The sequence below is a fragment of the Tenrec ecaudatus genome, chromosome 8 (assembly GCF_050624435.1).
Source record: "Tenrec ecaudatus isolate mTenEca1 chromosome 8, mTenEca1.hap1, whole genome shotgun sequence".
In the NCBI taxonomy this organism is placed as follows: Eukaryota; Metazoa; Chordata; class Mammalia; order Afrosoricida; family Tenrecidae; genus Tenrec; species Tenrec ecaudatus.
The window spans coordinates 6,222,919-6,245,811 of NC_134537.1; the positions used below are offsets into that span (position 1 = coordinate 6,222,919).

The window sequence follows — 22,893 nt, forward strand, 5'->3', positions numbered from 1 at the left end:
GTTGCCCTGTACTTTACCAAGCACGACGCCCTGCCCTGGGGACCGGTCCCTCAGACTCAAAGTCCATAAGACAAAGTCTCGCCATCTTCAGTTTCCAGGGACCAGTCTGACCTGGCTTCTTCCCAGGCAGCTTGGTGTGTGCTTTTGGCAGGCCGTGGTCTGAGTCAGGATGCTTCGCCCATGCCAGAATTCAAAGGCATCCGTTCTTCCTCAGGTTCCTCATTCCCTGCTCAGCTCTCACACGCATGCAAGGCGGCTTTCAAACACACGGTGGCCTGTGTCAGACAGCCTCCCCTCTTCAAGGAGACCTCTTTCCATGTTAGCGTTTTAAAGAGGTCTTTGGCAGCAGATCTGCCGGCGTAAAATGTTCTGCTGTGTTTCTTTGGACGTCTGCTGTGGGCACATTGATTATAGGTCTACATACAGGGAAATCCTTGGCAGCGTCATTGGTCACGATACCGTTTACCGGTGTGGTGGTGAGGCTCGCTGTTTTCTCTATGAGGAGGGTCTGGTCCACAGCAGCAGCTCGAGTCTAAGGTCTTCATTTGTGCCAGCCCCCGTCTCTCCCAGCAAGCTAGGTGGTGCGAACCCCATGCTGGGGGTCGCTCGGGAGGCACCCTCCAGCCCCAATGCCACGTTCCTTTTCATGGCGTGCAGCTCCTCTGATCACGCGCTCACCACAAAGACTGGATGCTCTAGCCGACAGGACGCAGCCCTGCCACCCCCTTCTGGATTCTTAAGCATAGCTGTGAATAATTGGACGTGGGGGGGGGGTGGCATATCAATCTAGGAATGATGGAAGTTATCCGCAGGAAGGTAGTTAATAAAGATACGTGCCTGTCCGTGTGTTGTTGTGGCCAACTGTAGTTGTTGGAGGCTAGCTGTCGCTTTTGTTTGGTTAGTGGACTCTGTTTGCCTAATACTAAGGGAACAGTCATAATTTTTGGTCGTCGAGTCTCATGAAAATAACATCTCCTACTGGTGACCACTATCATGATTTCTGCTCCTTTTCCTGGAAATAGAACCTTCAGATCTCCCTCTTCTAAAGGGCCATTTTAAAAACTCAGTCCAAACAAACACACAAAAACGGTGCCAAGTTAGTATAAGTCCAGAGGCCTGGGGGAACAGCAGGTGAGCATTTGCTGCTGAATGAAAGATTGGCGGTCCTGATCCAGGCAGGACTGGCTCCATCGGAGGGAAGACCCAGTGCTCCTCTCCTATAAAGATTCATAAGCCAAAACCCAAACTAACTCGCTGCCATCGAGTTGATGTAAATTCTGGAAAGATCCTAGAGCAGTGGTTCTCAACCTGTAGGCCGCGACCCCTTTGGCGGGTCGAACAACCCTTTCATAGGGGTCGCCCGATTCCCAACAGTAGCAGAATGACTGATGAAGTAGCAACGAAAATAATTTCATGGGTCGGGGGGGGGGGTCCCCACCACATGAAGAACTGTATGAAAGAGTCGTGGCATGAGGAAGGTTGAGAACCACTGCCCTAGAGAGAATCCTTCCCAGCAAATGCGCTGGGGCCGTGCTGCCGTGGCACGTGGCAGAGTGGTTACTGTCACACCGAGACTCGGCTCAGTGGCCCCAAACAAAAGCAACAAGGACCACGGGGTTTGCATAAAAAGTGCGGGGCTATTCTTTGTGTGCTTCACTTACGTAAATTGTTAGAAGTCTCGCGACAGGTCCGTATTTCACTGAGGGACTAAGATCAGGATATCTATACACCGGCTTTCAGATGGATCGTTTTCTCTTAGTTCTTTTTTGTCTTTTCCTAAAAGGCTGTCTGGTCAATAATGTATCAAAGCGCTGCAGACGATGTCGGTGCCTGGCTGTCCATTCTGTTGACACGCCACTGCTCGCAGGCAGCCCGGCACTGGCATCCAGGGGGCGTTCCACGCAGCTGCCCATCGCTGGCAGCTCGACATAAAAGGGATCAACCCCTCCTCAGCCGGCGTGGTTTCCTGTTAGGCGCTCCGACCATGAAGACGTGGGAGCATCTCCTTCGTGTTCCTGTTCACAGGGGGGTTTCTTCGGATGGCTCCCTTCCGTTCTGGCCTTTGTTCCTGGTCCCCTGGGCTGGAGCTGTCACCGGATTGGAGCATCCCAGCATTGTCATCAGGGAGTGTTTGAAGGACTTGCAGAGGAAGAAGTAGATGAAGGGGTCGAGGCAGGCGTTCAGGGAAGTTAGCCACAGGGTGCTCTCCTTCACGTAGAACAGCGTGTTCTCGGCCGAGCAGTCAAAGACCTCCCGGGTCTGGCTCAGCGTGTAGGGGATCCGGGCGAAATGGAAAGGCACGAAGCAAACAAAAAACACGGCGATGATGATGAACACTTTGATGTTCACCCTCTTCCTGGGCACCTTGCCCGCCCCCCTCGTTCGTACGTACGATCGGTACAGCTCTTTGGTAATGAGCGTGTAGCACACCACGATGATTAAGAAGTTGATCCAGAAAATGACTTGGCAGATGTAATTGACAATTTCATGCCAGACCAGGCCAAAGTCGGATTTGAGGAAAGAGCATTTCTTCACGCTGGTGTCTGCGGGCCTCCTGTTGGTCAGGATCATGTTGGGCAGGGCCAGGAAGAACATGAAGGCCCAGATGAGCCCAGAGAGAACCTTCGCCCCCAGGAGCCTGTTGGAGCTGGTGGTTTTAAACGGCCGGGTGGTCTTCTGGTAGCGGTCAATCGTGATCAGCCCCAGGAAGGAGATGCTGATGTACATGGTGAAGTAGAACACGACGGACGTCACCTGGCACACGAAGGCCCGCAGCGAGCCCAGCTCCGCGTCACTCAGGATCTTGAACGGAAAAGTCAGGATCATGAGAAGGTCGGAAATGACCGTGTTCTTAAGAAAGATGATGAAGTTGGACTTGCTCCGGATTTGAAAGAAAATCCGCATGGCCAGGCTGTTGGTGACGAGGCCGGTGAAGAACAGGACCGCGTAGAGCAGCGGGAAGAGGACGTGGGTGATCTTGTCATCTCGGGCGCACAGACTGCTGTTCCCCGCCGCCGCCGTGACGTTGTCCATGTCTGCCTTTCTCGGGAGCTGCCAGGAGGAGGGAGAGGAGAGGGTGATTCTCGGGACCGGGCATCTGCGTGTGTCTTCACTGCCGCATGTAACTTTCCTTGGACACAGCCCTCCCCCACTCCGAGAGGCCATTTCTAGCCATCGTGTGTGGCGGTCAGTGAGAGCACAGAGAATTAAATCTCAGAGTATTTCCTCTTAGCAAGCATTCCATCTCAAGCAAAGCGTAACAGTCTCGGGTACCCGTCTACCAGGGTGTCCATGCTTTGTCGTCCCCATTACCTGTTGAATGGTTGCCTCTTATGCCCCTTTAAAAAAAATTATTGTGAGCCAAAGCCCAGCTAGCTATATTTATGTATCATTGCTTTGGGCATGTGCCGACCTTCCCCCACCATCCTTTCCTGCTGTTCACTCCCGTGCCCTCTGATGCCCCTGCCCGCCCGCCCGCCCTGGTGGTGCTTTTGTTTGATCTGGTGCCACTCAAAGTTCCTAGGACTCAGGACTGCCTTTCGGATTTTTTAAATAAAAAGTGAAAAGGTAGCAAGACCTTGGTGTGAAAAACCAATCTTGTTCGATTCATTGCTCAGTAAATCAAATGCTAAGGTGTTGGTTTCTTTGTCTTTAGAAAGCACCTTCCTTCATCCTTGGGAGGCAGCCCTGCCACTGTCTGCTTAGTCGCCGTTCAGAAATCGGCGCCGCATTCTTTGCCTGCTCACAGGGTCGCCCACACACATCCCATTCCCGCAGGGCTTGGTCTCTTTGGAGTTTGTTGCTTAGCATTTTCTTAGCTCTCAGAAGCGTAGTTTTCAACCCATCAGAAGATCAGCTTTAAACCCCAAAACGACAGCCCTCAAGCTAACTGAGGCATGCTGTCTCGGTTGATGGAGCTAACCTAAAGTAGCAAAACCTTAGCTTTGTCTGCTTGGGTAGGTTATGACCGCTGCTAGAGCTAAACTGAAAACTGAAAATTATCTTCATTCAGTCATCTGGTAGCTCAGGTTTGAAATTTGGAATAAAGTGCCTCATCTAGTTTAATTTCATCGAGGATCAATGAAGACTGGTGCCACATAATCCATTTCAAATGATTAAATGCATGAGGTTGGTAGTACAGATAACTGAAATCCGGCAAGTTACAAGAGCTCCTTAGAGGTAGAAGATTTAAATATGACAAACATTGTATGTGTCTGTGTCCCTTGGAATCGATTTGCTCCATAGCATAACCACGGAGGTAATCGCTACAGAAGCAAATTCTTTCTCCCCTCGTCTCTCCTGGTGGGTGTTCGAATGCGAGCCTTTAGTCAGCCGACTCCTGTAACCACTGTACATATACTACCAGAGAGCCCCGCAGAATAGATAGCAAGGAATTCTCTGTCCGTGGAATTCTTTTGTCCATCTTTTAATTAATAAAGTAAAACAAGGATCATGCTGTCAAAAGTAAACTACAATTCTCAAAATTATCATGGGTTCAGTTTTTTTTTAATTGGTAATGTTTCATTTTTTATTATTTTTAATAATTTTATTAAGGGCTCATACAACTCATCACAATCCATACATACAACAGTTGTGTAAAGCACATCTGTATATTCATTGTCCTCATCATTCTCAAAACATTTACTCTCCACTTAAGCCCCTGGCATCAGCTCCTCATCCTCCCATTCCCGCTCCCCCCTCCATCATGAACCCTTGATAATTTATAAGTTATTATTTTGTCATATCTTGCCCTGTCCGATGTCTCCCTTCACCCACTTTTCTGTTGTCCATCCCCCAGGGAGAAGAACACATGTAGATCCTTCTAATCAGGTCCCCCTTTCCAACCCACCCTCCCTCTATATTCCCAATATCACCACTCACACCACTGATCCTGAAGGGATCATCTGCCCTGGCTTCTCTGTGTTTCTGGTTCCTATCTGTACCAGTGTCCAGCCTCTGGTCTAGCCAGACTTGCAAGGTAGAATTGGGATCATGATGCAGGGGGAGGGGAGGAAGCATTTAGGAACTAGAGGAAAGTTATATCTTTCGTTATTGCTACATCGCACCCTGTCTGGCTCATCTCGTACCCGAGACCCCTCTGCAAGGGGATGTCCAGTGGCCTACAGATGGACTTCGGGTCTCCACTCCGCACTCCCCCACATCATTCACTATGGTAAGATATTTTGTTCTGATGATGCCTGGGAATCAGTTTTTTTTTTAAATGAAGTAAATATTCTCTTGATATAAGAGTATGGCTCCTGCTATTCCTGGTTGCGTATTCTCTGATAGTTTCTAGTCTTTGTCCTCCGGAAATGCGCGTTTTGAATAAACGCTAACCTCTTGAGCGAGTAATGTAGACACTGAGAATTTCGACTCTACATTCAGTCTTTATTTTTTCAGCACTCTGCAGGTAAGACCCCGTTTGTATTTTCCTTCCATGCTCTTATTTAAAAGTCTTTGTGAACAAAAACTTAGTGGTATGTCTTTAACATCATTACTAAGGCATCTATTTCATTTTTATTCCAAACGCATGCTTGCGTGTCTATTGCTACCAAACATTCTCCATTTAAAAGGGGGGTGCAAGAGCGGGGAGGGGGACTGTAAGGACATTTACATACACATCAGAGAACAAAAACATGTATTTGCCAAATACTTCTAGATACAAAGTTACCTGGTTCCTTTTTGGATCCTGCAGGATCTGAATGTGTCCAGTAAATGTGCTGCAGGGTGGCGGCTGGCGTCTTCCTTTAGTTTTCCGAGTGCGGTTGTCCCGGGGCTTGCGGGATCTTCATCCGTAAAGCCGCGGGTTTCTGGAGAGAAAGAGAGGGAAGAAAGTGGGTGCAGGCTTTACGGTCGGATTTCCTTCCAACATGTGGCGTCAAGTGCTACGTAGACACTTTGTATTTCTGTCCGGGCCCTTCGAGGACTTCTGCTTTTATTTCCCTGGTTCTGTAGAAAGAGGATGAGTGAGAAGGCATCCTTTAAAAAGGCAGTTTAAAATCTTGAGGCTCTGTACTGAACCATGCCATAGAGTAGGTGCCGTCTAACTGCACATCGGCGTGTGTCTGGCCATTTTCCACGCACATCAAAGCCACATGCGGGTTGAAAACAAGTCGTGGTGGGGTGTGTGCTTTCTGGGGAGAGTTGCAAATGCGATTTCTGAGACCACTATTAATCTGAAAGCATATTGTGCTCAATATATTCCCTCTACAAAAGTAATTGCATTACATTGAAACGTGGGCTTTTAGAGACCTTGGCTCTTGCCCTCCCCCACCCCGCTGTCCATTTATTAATGTCATTATTATAAATCTGTGTTGGATCAATTCCTTTGTAGAAGAAACAGTTTCCTCCCATTATGAATTATCAGATTACAAAATTACATTAGGGGAGAAAAACAGTCCTATCCTTTGCCAGGGGTAGTAAATGAAGTGTGTTTAATGCCTTCTTAAAAATAGAACTTAAAGATAAATAAATCATTGCATTGTTTCTGTTTCCTGTACCTTAGAGTTTGGGAGGCTAGTACAGCATCACATTGAAGCATCCTGATATAGGCACTGTTATATGCAATGCCTGATCCTTTAAAGCAATTAGAGAAGGGAAACGGTAGGGGTACCGTTATAGGCTAACACATTTGGTGTTTTACTACTCACACACACACACACACACACACACACACACGCATATGTAGTATGTGTGCACTACAGTAGGTATGTTAGCTGTAATGCTCTCTTGTTACAAGTAAATCTACTTGGGTAGATGCCTTTGCTGTGAACATGTTTGGTGATTTCTTCTGAAGTATTTTTTGGAGGGGGGTGTCTGGCTGTCTCTGCATATATGCTAAAGATCTTCACCAATGACTCTCAAAATGCAACTTCACCAACTGGCAGTGCTCCTGTGTATCACAGAATGAAGTGCTACCCGGACTGAGCCACCCTTAACAACTGTTGTGTTCGAGCCCAGACCTGACGTCATTAAGGACTGTGTTGGGCTTAGTTTGGGGTTAGGGTAGAACTCAAAAAAAGCCGCCAGTCGGTTTGCAGAAGGATGAAACTATCCACTCGTTGTAAAGATGTACAGCCTTGGGAACGCGTACGGGGTAACTGAGTCAGAATGTATTTGATGGCAGTGAGTTAGAACTCATGTGCTCAGTCAGAACACTCGCCAGTATCACAAAGACCACATTTAGAACCGAAAACCTTAAGAGCTACAACATCCTCTTTCTTCTGTCCAGGGGCACCTCCACAAGGGCTGCAGGGCCCTCCCAGGGGAGAGATTGCCTCTCTGTGCACAGCCATCCATTGGAAGGAACTAACCTTCGATGAGCACCCTACTTTTCAGTAAGATAGTAAGACGACTTGATAAAATAAATGAGCCAGTTAACCAACTGGAACGTATGTTGATTCATTTTGCTAACTCATCTTACAGAAAACAGCCAAAACCGGTCCTGTTCCCCATAGTGACAGATGCAGCTCACCGCCATCGAATGAATGCTGACTCAGAGAACCCCTGTGGGTTTCTGAGACTCTCACTGTTTCCAGGAGTAGAAAGCCCAGTCTGTCTCCCGAGAGCCTGCTGGTGGTTCTGAACTGCTGATCATGCGGATCGCAGCCCAATGCATAACCACTACACCACCAGGGCGCCTATATACCACATTTCTCTTTTTTTTTTAATACCACATTTCTTTAATGGAAATTAATCTCCAATTTTTTTCATAATCTAAAGGTAAAAATAAAAAGATCAGTTCGGTAGTAGCTACTAAGGAGACCCCTCCCATTGCCCTTGAGCCAGTTCTGTGTGACAGCTTATAGGACAGAGTAGAACCGTGCCACGCTCTTCTGGGAGAGGACGCTTGATGAGAGAGCATTTAGTCTCATCTTGCCCCACGGAGTGATGGAACAGTTTGAACTGCTGACCCTGTGGTGAGCAGCCCAGCAATTAACCAACTACACTACCCACGTTCCTTTAATGATGAGGGGGAAAGCCTCTTACCATCCAATACTGCTGATTCACAGCGACTCTATTTGTTTGAATTAAAAACAGACAAAATTTAAAGCGTGCGGGGAATGATGAATACTGTCATTTTATTTTATCAGAAGGACCATGACATCGATCCCATCTACTTCTCCTAAGTGTTTGGAAGAAAAGGATACATTCCGAGTGGAATGATTTTCTTCTCCTCTTTAAGATATTAATTTATTCATTTTGAAAAGTTATTTGGAAAGATAGGGTCCATTACCATTAAGATGAAAGGAGATACAAAATCCTTAAACCATCACCACCACCATCACGTCCTAGTGAGCACATTTTAGGGACATTTCTCACTGGGCAGCTTAAAAAGAAGTCAAAGAAGATACAAAGCAGGTTTCAATTCCCTTTACCTGACTTTGAAGTGCGTCGGACTCAAGGGGCCAGTTCAGTTTCTATCATATGACAAGGCTGCCTGGGCATTTTAGACCTGCCTCCTCTTCGTTTTGTTCCTCGGTCCTGTCTTTGTAAGTGTGGGCTCAGATCAAGAACATGAAAGTGACTATTTACAGGGGAGATGACTGGAGCCACCCAAGGCGTGCAAAGGGCTAGAAGCTTCCAAAGTACAGCAATACGTCCTATAGCTGTTTCCATCCATTCTGACTCTCGCCCAGTGAATGTGCCCTTCACAGTCAAGCCATTCTGATCTCAGGCTGTTGGTCCTTGAAGTACCAAACCCCAACCAAACTCACTGACATCCAGTCAAATCCAAGTCACAGCAACCCGGTAGAGAGGAGTATGGTTGCCCTATTAGTGTTTTCAGTTTTGTGAATCTCTACCCGAGCAAAAAACCTCGTCTTTCTCCCAAGAAGCGGCGGGTGGGTTAAAAGTCCCATTCCTAGACCCATTACCCCACCATTGAAAAAGAGGAGCTTTAAAACGTCTGACCTTTGGGCTTTCTCTTTGAACAGAGCAATAACTAGTAGTTATCATCATTTTCCTAAAAATGTTGGCGGTGATTAACAAAGACTGTCTTCTTACCCCTTACAGAGGCTGACCAGTGATTCTTTGCCATTCTCTCTCCCCACTCTCAGCTCTGGACTACGCTTCTGGCCCAACTCCCTGAGCCTACCAGGACCAAAGAACTGATTTCTAAAAAACTCTTCAAGTTCTTGACTGCTTCACCTCCAATTTCTTCTGTATTTTCACCATTTTGAATTTTTCCCATGGGTGAATAGAGTGACCTCCCCTTCCACGTGGATCCAGACAAGAGAGCACCATCTCCTGTCTCATCTGTCTTCTTCCCTCATCCACCGTTTAGTCCGCTCTCCGCTCTTCCTTACCAGGGAGCTCTTCTCAGTCATCCTCCTTTCCTTGGTGGAGGGAGGCTGGTTTAGTGCACCCTCTCAGGAGAGTTTGGTGCTGATGACCCTAAAAATGAAACTTTCCCTCCCCCACCTGCTGTGGGTCTCTGTGCCCAACCACTGGTAAACCAGTGTCACCGCTCAGCCTCACCGTGTTCTCACTGGTACTTAATTCTACCCCCTCGGCTTCTGCTTGCTGCCCCTTCCGCTCTAGAAACTTCCCTTCTGAGGTTCACAGGGGGGTGTGCAACCAAGTCGGAGACACTCATCCATGGTGACTTGCTAAAGACATCGGCAGTTCTGAAATGCCACCCCTTCTCTCTGACTCCGGGCGCAGTGTGGCACAGGCCACCTTATTGCTTGTGGAGTGTGTGTGTGTGTGTGTGTGTGTGTGTGTGTGTGTGACTTGATGCCCCAGTGACCCCACGCAGTCATCTCATTTCTCTCTGTTTTCCACGAAAGAGAACATGAGGAGGTGGGTCCTCTGACCACCACTACCTGGTGTGTCACCTTTCTCTGCATTGATTCCCAGTTCAGACCACACCATTGACATTCTGATTCATGTCCACATGACCTGTTGGATGTTTTGCATCTGAAGGTAAATTGATCAGCCCTCACACTCTTCTGTGATCATGATCGATTGACAATAAGCTTTCTCCCATGAGCCCATTTTGAAATCCACTGAGATGCGCATTCACTCCTGCCCTGGCTTCCTTCCAATACCTCTCCTGGTCAGCCAATACCCAGCCCCCACCTCTCCCACAGCTTCCCTCAGACTGCCTATCTGCCACTCATCTCTCCCCTTCAGCACTTCATTAGTAGGTAACATCTGCAAATCTAGATTCTGTCCTTGTTTTGATCTCTGCCTTGTTCCTTTGGCCGTGTGTTTATTCACCGGCTCACGCGCCCAGTCGGTATTTATTAAGCAAATATTAGGCAGCTCTCAGGTGCTGATTAAGAAGCAAGCAGGCACGAACCATGCAGGGCTGAACCCCTCCCTCAAAAAATGTGCGGCTCAGTGGGGAAGACAGACATGGCACAGCACCAAGGGGAAAAGTGGATCATGTTTCTGGGTGACTCACGCTCCCAGACTCTCCCGGCCTGACCGCTGGGGTGGGGAGGGTCACGGCTCAACCGAGGGGTCAGAGTAGGGGGACCCCTAACTTTGACGGAGCTTTTCAGCAAGTGAAATGAGGTCGTTGAGACTATTTCAGGGGGTCCGAGGGGCAACAAAAGAAGCCCCCCCCCCAGCGTATTTGGGAAGCTTTTGTAACGGAGTGCAAAGTCGGTATAGTGTGCGTACCAAGAGCACAGTGGAAGCCTAGACATTTCATTAACAGCAGTGAGACGGGTGCCCACCAGACGCTGCCAAGCATTCTGTACACACCTCACCTCATTTGTTCTGAAAAACAGAGAGACAGTCTTTCAAGGAAAGAGGTGGACTCCCTTCTTTCAGATCTGAGACGCAGATTCCTGGGTTGGCAAGCAGCTGACCCGGACCCCTTCCCAGCACCCTGACTCCTGGGCTCCAGCCGTCAGGGTCCAGGGTCCGCAGGCACCGTCGGGTGTGATTGGCGTGTGTTGCCGTGGTGACCGCGCAGCTGTTTTCCGGGGCTCTGTCTGTCTGCTCTCGCTTGTCTCAGCCACTGTCAAGGACAGCGGGACGACTCAGGTGGTGCAGTTTCCTCTCGAGGGGCTAGATGAGGCCATGTGCTGCCATGTAGTCAAGAATGAAAAACGGATCTGTAGAGTGGGTGGACGGGAGTCAGAATGAACTCAGTGCCCTTGTTTTGTTGTTATTGTTGTTCTGTTCTTGTTTTTGTTATCTTTTTAAAAAAAATTTCACCGTGGGAAACAAGAGTTCATTGCCCAGCCAGTTGGATTCATGGGTGGGTTCCCCTGTCTTCGGAGGTCATTTGTCTGCTGTGGTGGTGAACAGGCCTCGGGGGAGGGGGGGCGTCCAAGTGAACAGGGAAGGCCTGGCCATCTGCTTCTGACACTTGCCTGTCATGAACCACGACCCATGGTTGATCACAGCCGTCCCATCATATTGGACATGGAATGGCCATCGAGTCAGAGTGGACCCTGTGTCAGCTCTGCGCATGCGTCCAGGATGCTGACTCTCGGCTCCAGCAGGACGGGACACTCGCTGTGTCCTCCGTTTCCCAGCACCCTGCCGTGCCCCGAGTGGACACTCCGCAGGCTACTACCCTGACACGGGAGTTTGCCTCTGTGCCTGTGCATTGCCTGAGACTCCTCGCCAGGCACTCGGCTGGGACTGCCGGGGACCTGCCCTCCATTCCCTTCACAGGGCACGAGTGTCTGCAGCCCAACTGACAAGATCCCACACAAGGTCCCAACAGCAGACGTTAGAGATTCTCAGTCCACTCCTGTCACCCAGATGCGCAGCCAGGTGGAGGAACCAGTGGCCTCTAGGTGTGATCCTGTGCTCAGACTGCCCATTGGGAGAATCTGGAGGAGCTAGGGACACTCCCAAGTCCCTGGCCAATGTAAACAGGCGACAGTTAGCATGCTCAGCTGCTAGCCCAGAGACGCCGCACAGGAAAGCAGGGAAAGGCTGGCAGTCTGCTCCTGATGCCCTCAAGTGGGAGCCAACACGAGTCAGAGTCAAGGCTGGGGCAGCTGGTCCAGAATCCCCAGTCGGGGGCACTCAGGAAATTAAATAAGAACAGCCTCGGGGAGGGCGGGGCTTGTGAGGGAAAATCTCCAAAGCTTCCTCTGTCTGTCTGTTCAAGAATTGAGGTCCGATACCTCTGAGCCACGCAGCATGGCTTTGAGGACAGTGTGAGTACGTTTCAGGCAGAGCGCGGGCATGTGAGCCAGTGCACCGAAGCTGTGTCCTGGCTGTGCCTTTGCATGACAAGCAGGCCCACAGGGTGACAGAGAGAACACGATCGAGAACTGGCTCTTATTTTAGTGCTGCTTTGGGGGAAGGACTGGTGGGCTGTGATAGTCGCAGGCTGGCCTGCTAACTACAAGGTCCACAATTCAAAACCACCCGCCGCTCTGTGGGGCAAAGACAGGTCTTTCTGCTCCCGTGAAAGAATTAGTCTTGGAGATTCACAGGGGCAGTTCTGTCCCCTCCTATAGGCTCACTGGGAATTGGCATCGACTTGATGGCAGTGAGTACGCGGGCGGATTACTAAAATTCACATGTTGAATCCACGTTGTGGCCATTAATTAATGAACACAGTATCGTTTGTCACCCCTGGGAAGAGTTCCTCCCTAAAGTAAGCATGGGAAAGCATGTATGGAGCATGAAAGGGGGAGAGCACACAAAAGAACAGAGCTGGGGATCTTACTCAAGAGATTGGAGACTGACCTCTGAGAGAGAGATTTAGATGTGATATTTCAAAACCTGGTTTCAGAGGTCACCCCCGACAACTTAACTTTTAACCAAGGAGTGACTATACTTGACAGCATGTGCCTCTTGGTGCTGAGCTAAATGCGACTAAATGTTGTCCTTTTTCCTGGGGAAGAAACACAGTGCTGGGATTCACTATGGGGGGGGGCGGGAGGGGCAGTGGGGTGTATGCAACAGGGAGAGTGATCGTGTCAGATACGTGTGTGTTGCCAACTGTTTCCCTCAAACCTACACTCTCTATGATGCTGCCCTTTTGAAAGACGTGTAAATGCAGCTCGTGCAGTCTGGTTGGAAGTAGATGGAATTGTGTGTGTGTGTGTGTGTGTGTGTGTGTGTGTGTGTGTGTGTGCATGTGTGTGTGCGTACACACATGCCTGCTTTAGGATCTTCACAAGATGTTTCTTCCAAATATAAAATGAAGATACATAAGTGAAACCAAGATTATTAAATGATATGACATTCACCTAATGAGACAAACATGACTACATCTATTACTTGATGAGAAATAATACATTTTTTAAAAAGAAACAGATAAAACAGTTTTTCAAGAGCCAACACTTACTAGGTAGGGTACGCCCACATCAAATGCTTCTATTAAGACTTCAGGTCAGTTGACACTTTTGTGTGTGTGTAACTTTGGCAAGTTCCAAACTGGTCCAACCAGGGTGTGGCCAGGTGTGGAGGTGAATCGACAGGTCGGCTGAGAATGCCGCCGCGGAACCGCATGGAGGGTGGGGGGCGGGGGGTGGCCGTGGTTGCGTGCATTTCACGGCTGAGAAGCGCAGCCCCACCCCTGCCAGCCAGCTTCAGAGCACATCTTCTGTCTTTCAGGACGAGTCCTCCAACCACGAATGTAACCAGCGCTCGATCCTGCTCTACGGAGTGGGCAGAGAGCGCGAGGAGGCACGGCACCAGCTGAGGAGGATCACCAAAGACATCCTGAAGATCCTGAATAAGAAGGGCACCGCGGGCACACCGGGTACGGCGCTGTCCATCCGCTCATGCCCTCTGGTCGCCCGACCCGGCGAGTGCTCCCTGTCACCGCCACCAGGGCGTTTCCTCCCCGAATGACTGGGGCACGGCCCGTGATGCAGCACTTCTGTGGCCGTTTGCACGTCCAGGCCTTGTGTCCATTTATAGGGGCAAGTGGATTCTGGCTCAAAAATAGCAACTGAGGGGAGAGATAATGGGCTGGAATCGGCAGCAGAGGGCATGGCGTTTCTTCTTTTGTTTAAAAAATCATTTTATGGGGGGCTCTCACATGCTCATCCCAATTCATACATCCATCCAGGGCGTCGAGCACCTTTGTCCCTAGGTGGCCACCATCCTTTTCAAAACATTTTCATTCTACTTGAGCCCTTGGTATCAGCTCCTCATTTCCCCCTCCTCCACACTCCCTCCCTTGTGAACCCTTGATAATTTATAAGTTAGTATTATTTTTTTCATGTCTAACACCGACTGCTGTCTCCCTTCACCCACTTTTCTATTGTCCGCCCCCCTGGGAGGGGGTTAGATGTCAATCATTGTGATCAGTTCTCCCTTTCTCACCCCAACCCCCCACCCTCACCTTCCCCTCCTGGTTTTGCCACTCTCATTATTGGCCCTGAGGGGTTAGTTTATCTGTCCTGGATTCTCTGTGTTGCTGTAAGCGCTTATCTGTACCAGTGTACATGCTCTGCTCTAGCCAGATTTGTAAGGTAGAATTGAGGTCATGACAGTGGAGGGGAGGAAGCATTAAAGACCTAGAGGAAATTAGTATGTTTCATCGGTGCTATACTGCACCCTGACTGGCTCGTCTCTTCCTTGTGACCCTTCTGTAAGGGGATGTCCAATTGTCTGCCGATGGACTTTGGGATTCCACGCCATGCTCCCCCTCATTCACATCGATATGATTTTTTTTTGTTCTGGGTCTTTGATACCTGATCCCATCAACACCTCATGATCACACAGGCTGGCGTGTGGCCTTTGTTGCTTCTCAGCTAGATGGGGGGCTTGGCTTGTCTACTGGAGAGGTAGAGGTTGTTGTCAGTCCAGCATTTACCACTGCTTCCCAAGTCTCCCAATGTAGGAAGAGAGGAACGCGGACCGAAAAGTCAGCTGGGTAACACGTCGCCTCGAAGAAGTGTGTTTTTCTCTTCGTTTCACGTTGACCCCTCTGTTCCTGCGCTCTGGAGGCTTTCTTTGGCTTCGGGGCGCGCACATCGGCATGCTTGCTGCAACCATGACCATCCACATCGCGGGTCTTTCTTCCACTATTTAGGAATGGAGGGCTATTTATTTCAACAAATGAAGAGAAGCAAGGCTACGGACTCTACTGTACTTCTGTACTTGGAATTCCTTATCCCAGTTCTTCACAGGAGTCTCTACGGCAAAGCTGTGCCTTCCTATGATGTCACTGGGTTATGTCACCAGCATTTGCCTGATGGCTCTTTTCAAGGTCTACTCATTAGGCAAACCTAATGAGGTGATATTGTATATACACTGCCACTGTGGTTTTATTTCCGTAGTACTTAAATAATAGGAAGAAATAAATTAGGGGTGGCGGGGGGAACACCCTCTGGGGTATTAACTTTTGCACATGGCGCCTGCACATGGGATTAACAACCCCTTGGAAACCCGCTGCATTGCTCTGTGCAAAGCACTAGATAGTTCATGTACCTTTCCACACGAGGGCATCTAGTGTTCTCACTCTCCATAGGATCAGTTATGATAGTTTACCGGCACTAGATCTTTCCAGGGGAGAAGTAAAGTACACAGGTCAGTATTGCAAATAGTTCCTCAGCCCTCTCGAACAAGAGAGGGGAGACGTGGATCCAGGGCAGTGTGGCCCACCGTCTAGGGGTCTGGTTCCTGAAGTGGGGGAGACCTCGGCTCAATGGGGAAGGCTCCCTTCTGGTGATGGCCCTCACCCCCTTCGCCCCCCCCTCCCTGCCGGTGAAGGACTGAGCAGGATGCCGTGAGGACCCACCAGGCCTCCTGACGTGGGACATGAAACCCTTTGGCTGTTGGGCCGAGATGATTGAGCTAGGAAAAAGAATTCGCTTCTGTGTCAGAAAGCCCCCGTGGCTTTGTTGCCGGGTGGTTTTCTCTCTCCTCTTGAGACAAGAGGGAATGGGCTGTCTGGTCAGCAAAGGCTCTTTGAAATGCCTGTTTCTGTTCTTGGGCGTGGGCTGAGCGCCGTGTGCCCAGGTAACCCAGAGATCCGTGGCCACCTCAGTGTGACAGTCTTTCCAGATGAAGTCTCGGGTATGGGAGCTGCGGAGGGGCAGAGAAGTGGAAGGGAATGTGGCATCCCCTTCTGTCGAGACAGCTTCCTTCCTTCGCAAAGAGCTTTTTAGGGCCAGACCGGCGTCTCTCCCCTCCAAGTGCTAACCCCTTAGGTAGGCAGTTCGCACTGGTGAGTTCAGGCAGAGAGGACCACTGCCGCTTCGTGCTGCTTTCCGGCATCTCAGGAGCTGGAAGCACCACTGTAGAGCCTGCACCCCAAGAACTAGGGCAGGCTTGCATCATTTAAAGCCATAAGCTGAACTGTGTGGGACAGGATTAGCAGCCAAGAGGGGACCTACCCACACCCTTGGGGAGGTCTTGCTCTTTGTGGAAATGCTCACCCACTCGTACTGCTGTCTGGTGCCCCCCGTGGCCCCAAGCGTGCGCTTGGCAATCTGAGGGCCTGCAGCACTTGTGGCGACCGCACATCTTATCTGCCACCTCTCGCAGGCTCTCCACCACCAGCCTGGAGCCCAGCCAAGGTCTGATGAGGTCTGGGAGCATGTGTGCAATTTAATGGCTCAAGACTCTTTCTTTCTCACTTTCTTCTCTCTATCTTAGACACACACACACACACACTCCTCCTCCTCCTCACTTTATCTCCATCTAGGACTGGAGAGAGGATGAGATGTGAGGGATGAAGGATTTGAGACTAAAGTCCTTACCTGGTACTAAGGTGATAGAGATTGTTTCTGTTTGTTTGTTTGTTTCACTATACCTGTAAATGAAAATTGTTGGCTAATGCGGTATTCGATAAGTAAGGAGTCGGTATATATCTTTTGTAGGAAACTAAGAAGTTAGCTATATGTAGGGAATGGGGCCTGTTAGAGCCTCCTCCACCCACACCCTCTCCTCCCCAGATAAGGCTTGTCTCTGAACTCTTAGGTTGGGTCTGTTTCCTCAAGTCTGCTGTTTTATTTGTTTGGGTCCCAATCTAGGCCGTAAATAGAAATACGTTAACTTCACTTTAAAGCACTCTTACCCAGGACTATGAATGACGTGAGCTCTTTGACATTAGTAAATGGACCACCTGAGAAGGTGAGAGTGTAAACAGTCATGACACATATGCAGCTCTAGTGACCTCCCAGGCTTCATGTGTACTTTTGAGGCTTGTTTGTGGAAAAACAAGTAGGTTGATGCCAGACAGATGGTGTTAATTACTCCTTCCTGCACTGTCCTTCCTGTGGACCCGGGCTGGGCCAAGGTTGAGTTTCTCAGAAGATGCCAGTGACCTGTAAGTAAGGTCCCCTGTTCTTGTGAGAATCGCAGTAATTTAAAAATCAGTTAGAAAAGTTTGTTGAAGTTTTATTGTGTGTTTTTTTTAACATAATAGCCCAAATCTAGAAACTACTCACTAGAATCGGGTAAGCAAATGGTGGCATCTTCACACCTTGGAAGGCTGTGCTTCATTGAGAATAAATAAATTAGCATGACATACAATGTGGGTTGAGCTCAACATTATACTAGTGAGTCGAAGAAACCTCCCTTGGAAAGTGTGTCATGTTTGATTCCCTGTGTAAGGAATTCTAACATGGGCTCTATGAATCCAAGTTGTTATAAATCAGAACCTGCGCGCGCACGCGCACACACACACACACACACAGACTGACTGACTGACTGAAGAGAGTTGAGGGGTGCCTGGCTTTGTGGTCTGTTTTTTTCCTGATGTGAGTGGCTAGCTGAGGATGATCATTTCGTAGAAACTTTCCGGTGTGTTTGTCAAGAGCGTCTTGTCAATAGATGGCGCCTCTCCTTGTGGTGTGTAGGTGGGGATGGAGGACAAAAAGCCAGGAAGAACAAACAAGAAGCATTTCCAACTCTGGAGACGGCGTTCACAAAACTTCAGCTCCTGTCCTATTTTGATCAGCATCAAGTGACTTCTCAGGTACCGAGTTAAGGCCGCTCCTTGCACATGGGGGCAGGTCTGCTTCCTTAAACATGACCTTTATATCACTTGTTTATGCCGTGGATCTTTTCTGACTGGGGTGGTCTTAGCAATACGTTTTATTAACCTAACTTGGAAGCATTCCACACCTTTGAGTAGTTCCTCGATTAAGTGCCAAGCTCCTTCCACAGAAGAATTGATCTTTATCACAGAGTCCTGCTGGAGTCGGTTTTCAGTGCAGACTTACCCAGCCCCTCTGAAGGGACAAGACCTGGCAGTCTGTCCTTTAAAGATGACAGCCAAGAAACCCGATCTGGCAGTTCCAGTCTGCCACGCAGGGTCGCCATGCGCTGACACTGACCTGCTGCACCTAACAGATATTCCGTATTCAAATATGATAACGAGCAACACAAACTCATCTCCACAGCACCGCCTTTCTAGGTATACTTTTTCCCAATCGGTTTTTTTTCCTATTTTGATGGGAAGAAAAATCTGATAACTGACTTAAGCTTGTCGGAAATTGAGAGGAAATCAAATCAGTTTTGCCCTGCAAATCCATTGATAGGAGTGGGTAGTTTTGGACAGTCCAGCACCCGGGTATTCTGCCCTTAGAGCAGTCACAGGCCTAGAGCTTGAAGAAGACTTGGCACGTTTCCTCAGACTGCAGTGGGAGAGAGCAAGTTGCTCTAACTTTCTCCCGATCAGAATCACATCTCCATTCGAACGCTTATTTAAACCATTCAGCCAGCCCTTCACCGCGTGGCCTTCTTCCCTCCTCACCGCTTCCGTCTCTTCCCAGATCTCGAACAACGTGCTGGAGCAGATCACCAGCTTCGCATCGGGAACGTCCTATCATCTCCCGCTGGCTCACCACATCCAACTGATCTTTGACCTCATGGAGCTGGCTCTGAACATCAACGGGCTCATCGACTTTGCAATACAGGTGTCAAAGAGACCAGGCTCCTTTTGTTTGGGGGAAGGTGAAGCTACTGAGCCAAGAGCGGCAAACTTCATGTGTACACGCTCTTCAAAAGCCAAAACCAAACCTACTGACCCCAAGTCCATTCCGACTCCTAGTGACCAGAGATAGACATCCGCGTCGCTCTCCCGTGGACTGGCTGGTGGTTTGGAAGCACTGACCTTCTAGTTAGCAGTCCAGCACTGACCTGACAGTGCCATCAGGACTCTGTCTTCGGGACCCAGTAGTTCTTTTAATAACGAAGGCATTTAAACCTTCCTCATGACACGTGAGGCGCTCTGATGGTGTAGTGGCTACAAGGTCCACAGTACAAAAACATCGGTCGCCCCATGGGAGACAAAAACAGGGCTTCATACTCCTGTAAAGAGTCAACACTCTCAGAAACTCACACAGGGGCAGTTCTACCCTGTCCTGTAGGGTCGCTGTGAGGCAACCTCAACTCGATGGCAGTGAGTTTGGTTTTTGGGGGGTCATGGCATGTGAGTAGCTTTAGTTTCAGATTTCACTTTATAATGGATGGAGCCTTGGTGGTGCAGTGGATTAAGTGCTGGGTTGCTGAGCGGGCAGAACGTTGGCGGTTTGATCCCTGCAGCTGCTCCGCAGGGGAGGGATGAGGCTGTGTGAGTCCATTCGGCTTTGCAGCCTCAGAGGCTCCGTGGAACGGTTCTTCTGTGGGGGGGTCTACGGGTGGGAATCCTTGGTGGCCGTGGGGCTTGGAGTGGGTAAATGAGGGCCTTGCACAAAGTTCGTGAAACGACGACAGTATCTTTCCTTCCAACCTTTGGAAGCGCACTCACCTACCATGAAGGCTAGCACACTTTGTTTCCCCGTCATGGTTTCCAATGGCAACTCTGCTCGTTTCTTTCCATAAAATAATCCTAATTGGTACACGGTTATCAGACCGCATGCGGGAGCTCTGAGTTGTGCTCTGCACGGCTTTTGTTATTTCAGGGGGAAGAAAGTTTGTTCACTCTACAAAGGGAAAGAAGCCGCTCTTTTGCTTTGTTGCTACGGCGGGCGCGGGCTTGAGTTCCCCGGTGGTCTGTTGTTAGCAACACTTGTCACTGCTCGTTCTGCTGGAGGAGTTAGCTGTTTGGTTAGTGAGCAGATGGTAACAAATGATTTTTCTTTTCTTTTTTTTTAGAAAGGAAAGGGAGGAAAGGGAAGGGGCGGTGGAGGGATAGGCATCTTCTTTGAAAATACTGAGTCCACAGCTTTGGGCTTCCAGAGAGTTTCAGTAACTTTTTCCGTGTTTGGTACTTCCCGATTGTACTGGTGTCTAGACAGAAAACAAAACAAAACCAACAGCAGTAATGACCACTGAAACAAGCAAACTGGTCCATGGTTTATGAATTAAATAAGCGTTTACATTCATGGGGTTGTATGTTCTTAAGCCGGAGTTGTGTGGATTGAGAGTAGTGAATGGAGGAATCGGGTCCGATCAGAATGACTCCGTGTGCCTGTGGGTTTAAAAGTAGGTGCTTGTCCTGCTCGCTGGGAAAGCTACATTTTTATTCCGTCTCGCCTCCCGCTGCAGCTGCTGAATGAGCTGGGCGTCGTGGAAGCCGAGCTGCTCCTGAAGTCGTCCAGCCTGGCAGGAAGTTACACCACAGGGCTGTGTGTCTGCATCGTGGCCGTTTTGCGGCGGTACCACAGCTGCTTGATCCTGAACCCGGATCAGACAGCCCAGGTGTTCGAGGGGTAGGTATATGCTACGTCGCTAAGTTATTTTTGAGTCCTAGACCAGCGCATTTTGTATTGACAGTCCTTTCAAAGCGAGGCAGGACTGGTGTTTGTGTTAAAGAACGCTTTCATCAGCATACACCAGCAGAAAAGAACGTCCAAACATGTAAAGGGAAGTCTGAAACATTTCAGAAAGTTAGCAGGAGGTGGGGAAACGCAGACTGTCATTAAGGAAATATAGTATCCTTGAGTAGCCACCCCCTACCGTGGAAGGTTAAATAATTACATATATATGTAAAGGCCAGGAAACTGAGACTCAGTTTACCGTTAGATGAAGTGAAACCCCAGGTCAGAGAGCTCATCAATCTCACAGCTGGGGATGAAAATCTTTCTACCTGTGAGGTCGTTCGTGCATTTTTGAACCAGACTGTCTATCTGTATATTTTAAGTGTGTTTTACATGTATAACACTCCGTTAGGTAGTGGTGAAATTAATTTAGTGGGCCACTCCGCAAGTGTTTCTGCTTTCTTTTTATAGTGTACACTTTAAAATCAGTTCCATGATTGTAGGGTCATTTATGTCGGCATTAAAAATATGCTTTATCCGATTGAAATTTATATACATTTTGTTACATTCTTATATTATCGTGTGTTATCTTATCACTGACATGGGGTTGACTCCTCCTTGTGGCGACCCTGCAGGACAATAGCACTGCCCCTGTGGGTTCCTGAGTCTAGAAGCCTCTGTGGGATTAGAAAGCACAGTCTTCATCCCTTGGACCGGCTTGTGCTGACCTGGTGGTTAGCAGCCCGGCATGTAACCTCTGTGCCACCGTGGCTCCTTCTGATCAGACACAGTAAGGACCATTCTTTGTTCCAGAACTATTCTTGCTGTGTTTTGGACTTGCATGAACGAGCGAAGCCTCGGTGACATACTTGCTTAGGCGTTGGACTACGAACCACAAGGTCAGCAGTTCAAGCTCATCAGTCACTCCCTGGGAGAGAAATGACGCTTTCTGTTTCCGCAAAGATGTCTGGGCTCAGAAACCCTGCGGAGCAGGACTCCCCTGGGTGTAGTAGCCCTGTGAGTCAGAAGGAATACAGTGGTAGGGGCTTGCTTCTAGTGGGGTGTATGAGTCCGTGCACTGCTCACATGAGGAAGACGAAGCAGATGCTTGGGTAGTCAGTATCATTGGTGACACCACCCCCTGCCTGAACCCAATAACGGGACACCAGATGGCAGTGAAATCAGACCCATGTGTACGTGAGAGGAACCACTGCCTGTTGATCTCCTACGAGGCGGCCATCCTTCTGACTGTGACAAAGGCAGAGCATGGGAATGACCACGCGCACCTGAATGAGGAGTGTAGGGAGTTTCGCTAACATCACAGCATTTCTATATAAAATAGTGTCATGGAAATCTATGTCCCGACTCACTGTCACCGAGTCGATTCTGACTCCGAGCCACCCTGGAGGACGGGCTAGAAAGGCCCTGCTGGGTTCCTAAGACTGTCGCTCTTTACCAGAGTTCAAAGCCTCGTCTTCCGCCTGCAGAGCAGCTGGCGGGCTCAAGCCGGTGACCTTCCGGTGACACAACGCGTCACCACGACCCCACCAAACACAGGAGGGATCTGGTCCAAACTGTGACTCCATCAAGCGAATGCCAGAACCCGCTCCTCCTCTTTCCTCCTACGAAGGCCTGGTGGGAAGAGGGCTTCTTCACAGAGAAGGGAGCTTGAGAAGCTAGGCCGACGCACTGATTCTGTGCATCGTCCCATTGAAGAAATGCTCTGGGATGCATCTCACCCTCTGTGCCTCGGTCCCAGCACCCCCGTGGATGGCTTCTCCCACACATATCGCCCCTGTCCTCTCTAATGACTTGTTACTGGCATTTCTGAATTTTGGCTTTTGTGTGTGTGTGTGTGTGTGTGTGTGTGTGTGTGTGTGTGTGTGTTGGATATAATAGAAAGCCAATGCAAAAAAAAATAGAAAGCCAATGCTACATCCAGTTACTCTGGCTACCGTTCATGTCCATTGTGTTTCCCCCTTTTATGCCTTACCTCAGGAGAGCGTGCACGCGTGCTCAGTTCTGAGGACTCTGGCAGCCCTACGCGCGTTAGAAGCGGCGTGTCTAATTCCCCTGTGTCTTTTCCGTCTCAGGTTGTGTGGTGTGGTCAAGCATGTGGTCAACCCTTCAGAATGTTCGTCCCCGGAAAGATGCATCCTCGCCTACCTCTATGACCTCTACGTGTCGTGCAGCCACCTCAGAAGCAAATTCGGAGACCTCTTCAGGTGGGTGTCCGGAAACCCCTCACGGAGGGATGCCACGAGGCCTGTGGGTTCCTTACTAAGCCACCTTTTTTCAG

General features: G+C 49.3%; 2 protein-coding genes across 3 annotated transcripts in view; one reads left to right on the plus strand and one right to left on the minus strand.

Moving 5' to 3' along the window:
* The window catches only part of MED12L (mediator complex subunit 12L), a 375,484-nt gene that overhangs the window by 275,214 nt on the left and 77,377 nt on the right, over window positions 1–22,893 (plus strand). For both annotated transcript variants that reach the window (XM_075555944.1, XM_075555945.1), the window contains exons 16-20: window positions 13,546–13,693; window positions 17,748–17,866; window positions 18,666–18,809; window positions 20,383–20,546; window positions 22,688–22,819. In XM_075555944.1, the coding sequence (XP_075412059.1) occupies window positions 13,546–13,693; window positions 17,748–17,866; window positions 18,666–18,809; window positions 20,383–20,546; window positions 22,688–22,819 (707 nt within the window). The remainder of the gene's footprint in view (window positions 1–13,545; window positions 13,694–17,747; window positions 17,867–18,665; window positions 18,810–20,382; window positions 20,547–22,687; window positions 22,820–22,893) is intronic.
* Window positions 1,595–3,033, minus strand: P2RY12 (purinergic receptor P2Y12). The gene has a single exon (XM_075555947.1). It carries the CDS (start codon window positions 3,031–3,033, stop codon window positions 2,020–2,022), a length of 1,014 nt encoding a protein of 337 aa, XP_075412062.1. The 3' UTR covers window positions 1,595–2,019.